At 45.4% G+C, this 6,000-nt stretch overlaps 1 protein-coding gene across 2 annotated transcripts in view; it reads right to left on the reverse strand.

Annotated features, from left to right (window-relative positions):
* Positions 1–5,115, reverse strand: part of RUNX1T1 (RUNX1 partner transcriptional co-repressor 1) — a 134,962-nt gene extending 129,847 nt beyond the window's left edge. Inside the window, exon 1 of one of the 2 annotated variants that reach the window (XM_032610341.1) lies at positions 4,687–5,115. In XM_032610341.1, the coding sequence (XP_032466232.1) occupies positions 4,687–4,714 (28 nt within the window). In that variant the 5' untranslated portion in view covers positions 4,715–5,115. The remainder of the gene's footprint in view (positions 1–4,686) is intronic. The other variant, XM_032610340.1, reaches the window with a different exon arrangement.
* Between the last annotated feature and the right edge of the window lie 885 nt (positions 5,116–6,000).

A 6,000-nucleotide genomic window follows, 5' to 3' on the forward strand; every position in this document is an offset into this window, starting at 1 on the left:
TCATTGCTCAGCTTGTCATTATTTCATTTGTAATTCTTATGTTAATTATGTTCATAATTACTATAAACAGATGTGGTAGACATTCATGTGACCTTTTATTGCAGAATGCATTCCTCACTCATTTTGCTATAATTTCTCATGTATGTGAAACTGAAATGCAAAAAAAAAAAGCTTTCTAATTTTCTAATGTTTTATATGCATAAGTTAAAACAAAACCTACCTTCTACTTCATCTGCATTTCAAAATATTAGAATATTCTTAACATTTAAGCTGCTTTGTGGAACATTTTAAAATTGCACACTGACCCTCACTGCTGCTCACTAAATTGTAGCTACGGATGCCAAACAAAGGCTAGCGTCCGTGTCTAAGTTGTTTGTCTTTTTTTATTTTTAATATCAAAGGTTAATGCAGCAGAATTGTGCTTCAAAACCAAGTGCCTAACAGCTACATAGCAATTTATTCACTCATAACTCAACCATCACCCTCTTTACATAAAACACATTTACAATAAAATCAGTATGGATTTCATTAGCTGTAAACCTCCTCGAATTTCATTTCTTTGGCCCTAATCTATAATTAGTGTGGACAGACAGGTGCAAACCCTTCTCTTCTACAGATGGCTACTGGAAATGGTGCAAAGTAGCTCCTTCTGTTTAAACAACACAGAGATAACCTGCTCTGTCTTATCACTTATAATTACCTCCATTAAACTGAACTAATGTTTGCTTTAATAAAATGTTCACTGTTCTTTAAACATTATTTAGGAACTCTTATATTAATGGCTGTAAAAAAGTGAAGTTGGAAGGTGTCTCTTTAGATAATAATAAATAACTTATTCTGGATGAAATGTTCTCACTTGATGGATAATATTCTGGGGTTCACAAAGGTGTTTTAGTTGACTTAACATTTGTCAGTTATTTTGCATAAATAGGGTCAAATATTGTATTTTTAAAAGGCATCTGGGTGACAAACAATTTAACAAGAAATTCAGAAGTATGAAATGTTTAATTTCTTTCTTAGAGATTTTAACTTATTATTGAAGTATGTAATTCCTAAAATCCTGGATTGTTTTCAACGGGTATTTATGTTAACCTAATTTTATGTATTTGTTTAACTTCTGATGGATTCTGAAAGTTGTATGAGTTCAACATTTTAAGGCACATTTTAAAAATTAACCATGCATGCAAGTGCACTCTGTAAGCACATGGTTAAAAATACCACCATTTCATAATAAATAGCTTCTATTCTATAAAGCAGAGATCACTTCTCCCTGCTTCTGCTATCAATAAAGTCTGTGGATCACTAGATGATGAATAAGGTGTCCATAAAACAAAGACATTTTAAATGCCCAAACATCAACAAATAAATACCTTTTCCCACTGAACTTACATAACTTACAGTAATAGACTCCAGTAAAATGCAACTGACTTTTTTTTCACATGCAAATCCTGCAGGTGCCAATTTTTCAGACTGCTTTGCTATGAAGAGCTATGCTGCCTGCATAAAACCTCAATGAAGAAGGGTTTGCATTCAGTGCCTGTCAACTGATGTTCATATCAAAGAAGTGAGAAACAGGATTTGACAGTGAAGAATGTCCTAACCTGACAACCACTGACCAGCATTGCTATTGGAAGCATTTCTTTCTCGTGATCCCTTTTCAATGTTGGGAAAAAAAAGAAAAGAAAAAAGTGTTTTTTTTTTTTTCTTTTTTGGCTAAGCTTCTATTTTACAATAAAATAAATGATAATGGCACCTTACATTTGTGTACTTCTTTGCAATTTATGAAGTGTTCTTTTATCTGCAAATATTTATACTAACACCCTGGATGGGAAAGCTCATCATTAAATACTAGCATCAAGAGCAATATCTTACTTTTCTTCAGAAAGGGAAAATCGTAAAAATATTAAAAAGCTACAGTCCTGTGGCTGCAACACATACTGTCCTAGTATTTCCAGCAACTTGCAGTTTAATAGTGCAGCTCCATTGTACTACAAGTAAAATGTGTCTTATTAGGAAAGTCCTTTATGGATCATTTTAAAATCAAATTATTAGCAGGTATTAGCGGGTCACAGAGACTAAGGCTACAAAGGAAAATATCATTTCAAAGATTTCTGGTCTGCTTTGAGTTCTCTAAACATTAAAGAAAAAATAGACTGTTTTCTCCACTTCTTCTATTAGGTGTGAACTGGACACTGGAGAAACCACGTACTCTCCCATTCAGTATTTAGCTTTTCAAATAAAATGAGTGCTGTCTAAATGGTTTACAAAAAATTATTAATGCTTAAACAAAGTCTCTTAATATAAAGTTATTCTCTTAGTATAATCTTAGATAAAGTCAGCTTTTCTGTACCCAGAATGAGCCTGATTCCTTGACTATTTGGTTGAAATTTTTTTCTTTTGAAAGAATAAGCCAAAGAAATATCAAATGCTAAATACAGTACAAGTAAAACAATGTTAGACTTCAACTTCCCCAACATACTTCCCAGCTGCAAAAAATGCCTAGGTCAAACTAAGACTTCCTGATTAATACTGGGTGAGACCATCAGATGTCCCTTTAAAAACATCAATAAAAAGAAAGAAAAGAAAAAGAAATCAGACTGCCCTATGTATGCTACCTGAAAGCCCACACAATGTTAAAACTAGAATTGACATTAAGGATAAACAAGGGAGTAAGATCCAGATAATTATGAAATTGCTTCTCTTTGTACACATCACATCTGACATAACCACCCAGGTTTGGGCGAGGATGATTTAAGAAACAATTGTGTTTGTTGATCTTTTCTGAGGAACTCTTGTGACAGGAGAAACTGGGCACAACAGAATACTCACATGGTCAAGGCAAAAGGCTGCAATAAACTAAAAGAAGGTCCCCGACACTAACAAACTGTTTATCACAGAGAAGCTAGTCAATTTGTATTCTAGTGAGTGTGGACTCACTGGGCACAGACCCAGTTTCACTCCTGTTCTATGTAAAGGGAGGGGTATGATAATAAAAGCTACTGAGTGCACTTAAAAGTGGTACAGATGTTTAAAAGGAGACTAGAAGGGGAAAAAAAAACCCTGTAAAACAGATTTCAGTTCACCCAGAAGGTAGAAAGGAAACGCTTTGGTCAGCAACCCAACCTTTACCAGGGGATAAATCAATTTGCAGCAGCTGTGGACAGCCATTTATATAAAGGCCCTGGGCAGATTAATTAAAGGAAGCGAAGTTAAAAAATTCGAGGGGGCCCAGAGTTACATTAAGCACATGAAGTTGGTCTGGAGTAGCCTCCCCAGCTCTCCTAATCTTCACTCCCACGCCCTGGACTCTGTGACTGGTCTTCAGGAGCTCCTCCACGGGGAATACTAGCTGTTCCTTAAAGCGACACTCTGTAGCCAGGCTGGGGCACGTTGGGATTTGAGGTGTCCAACCTTGTATAATAAGCTACGCTCAAAAGATTTCTCCACTACGCTTTACAAGGAATAAGGAAACCCAGAGCTGCATGGCTCCCCAGCCAAATCCTCCAATCTTGAAAAGCGCGCGGGGCGGGGGGGCTGTTAAGGGAGGACTGGGGCTATTTTTAGTAACAGTCTTGGTTCACATCCTACTTCCCGGAATCTGTCCTCAAACTTTTCCAAGGATTGACTGCCCTTACCCCACCCCACCCGCCAAAAAAGTTTCAAAAAACGGATTTAAGCGCCTTGTACCGACCTAACCGTCTTTGCTTAAGGCGTCCTAGCCAGCTCAAGGTCCGCCCAGGGAGAGGGGTCTGGGTGCGCCAACCAACCCAGTCCTTTCAGGCTCCCCAAGAGAGCGGTGGGGCCCGGAAAACGAAATTAATTCCCCGGACGCGGCTCCCCGTCTGGTCTGGGCTCCGCCAAGCGGGAGCTGCGGAGCTCCCCGCTCCGGAGACGCGAGCCGAATTGGGGATGCAACTGGAACACCCAGAGGACTGGGGCAGCAGGGGCCCGGGCGCGCGGAGGTCTGGGCAGGAGCGACGCTGCCCACCGGCCCCCGGTGGCAAAGCCCCAAACCCTTCGCGGGCGAGAGATTCCGGTCGGGAGACGCCGACAAGGGCTTGGGGGGCCGCGGCCTGTCCTCCACGGGCTTCCCACTCTAGTAGCCCGAATGCCCAGGAAGAACAGGGAAAGTTCGCAGGTGGGCGCAAAAGCGCTTGGGTGTCGCTCAGAGGACCCCGACCCCAGTCGCAGCCGGGTCTCAAAGTTAAGATTCCTTCTCTCCTGCTCCCAGAGCTAAGTTTTCCACCATCGAAACAAGCCTTTCCTTTCCAGTTAAAAAAAAAAAAAAAAAAACACGATGAGGGTTTAGGGCCACCTGCCAAATGCACCGTAGGTACCTTGACCGGTTGTTTGGTCGGGGGGAAAATAGCATGATCTTCCTGCTCATATATCGTAATCATGGAGAGGAAAGAAAACTGTGTAAACAGTGAGGGGAATCTAAGAGTAAAAACTGCATCCTTGGCTGACCCGTGAAGTTCAGTGTCAACGCAGCTTGGAGTCACTCGCGACGTTCCTCTTTGCCCTGGTGCGTAGTTCTGCCCTAGTTCAGCGACAAGTACAGCCTGGGGCCTCTCGGCCGAATAATCCAAATGAAGATGACGGTCATCAGAATAATAATTAATAGCAACAGCCAGAGGCCCGTCCCCGCCGCCCGCCCGCCCGCCCAACCCTCTCGCGGGCACTTACACTGCACAGGGCCGGAGAGTCCCACCATCCGCAACCGGCTCCGAGCTGCAAATAAAACTTCCCGTCGTCTCGGTAGGCCCGCAGGGCGAGGGGGCGAGGGCACGGTGCCTCTTCCCTCGCAAGGCCAGAGTGTCGGGACCACTCGCCCACGCGCGCTCGCCACGAGGCCTCGGAGTCGCGCCGCGGAGCGCCTGCGGCCGCTCGGCGCCACGCACAGCGAGCTGCGGTGCGAGGAGCCCGTGCTCGGGAACGCCAGCCAGACGCAGCCTCCACGCAGAGCCCAAGACTTGCGGAGCACCGCTCCTCCCGCCTCCCTCCCTCCGCTTTTCTGTTGCTGCTGTGGCAGACAAATGTGATGTAGGGCGCAGGGAACTACCACTGTCACAGGCGGCGTCTGCGTCTGCCTCGCCCGCCCTCGCTCACTCTCGAAGAAGGCGACGCATTTATCTGCAGGGCGGCCGAGCGTCCGCCGGGGAGCAGGAGCGCCGCGCGCTGTGCGGCTAGAGCGCCCGCACCAGGCCGGCTCCGGCGCGCGCTCGCGCCCGGGGCGCCGCGGCCGCTCGGGAGGGAGGCGGCGGCGCGGCCGCTACCAGGTGCAGGGAGGAGGGCCCGCGGCGGGGCAGGGGGGAGGTGGAGGTGGGAGACATCTGTGTCGTGCAGGGGTCACGGAGGTCAAGTATATGTTAACAATGGGCAGGCCCGGCTCGCTAGGGCGCGCGAGCGGGCGGCCTCCCTCCCGGCCTCGCCCTCTCCCTTGCAGGCTGGACGTGGGGCTGGCTCCCTAATGATGCTTTCCCGGGCCGCTTGCTCTCCAGCGGCCCGAGTGCCCTGCAGTAACCCAAGACGACCACTTTCCCCGGCCATCTGGAGCGCTCCTGGCTGCCCTGCCTGTGTCTCATCACTGGCTGGAGAGACAGCTCTGCTAGAAATCAAGCCACTCTCAGATCTCCACTCTAATCCCCTTCTGTTAGCTGATTTCCAGACTGACTATTTGCTTTCGTATTAGATAATAGCCTTAGAGAAAACAATTATCATTTTCTTTTTTCCTTTGTTTTTCTACTTCTTCCATAGTATATCATTAAGAGGGGCCTCTTTCTATCTCACGTTTTTGTTGGTTGTATCCCCCTCCCCCAGACCTTAATATCAATACCGGGGGTGGGGGTGGGGTCCCCGGAGGAAAAGACAGGGTGAAAGAATTCCAGATATTTCCAAAGTAAATAAATAATCTCTCAGTGAACAGGACTGACAATTTGTTCGTACAGAGCAAAAAGGGCTTGAATAATAATGAAAATATTAATATGTAAGTCAAATATG

Source organism: Phocoena sinus, chromosome 17 (assembly GCF_008692025.1).
Source record: "Phocoena sinus isolate mPhoSin1 chromosome 17, mPhoSin1.pri, whole genome shotgun sequence".
Lineage (NCBI taxonomy): Eukaryota > Metazoa > Chordata > Mammalia > Artiodactyla > Phocoenidae > Phocoena > Phocoena sinus.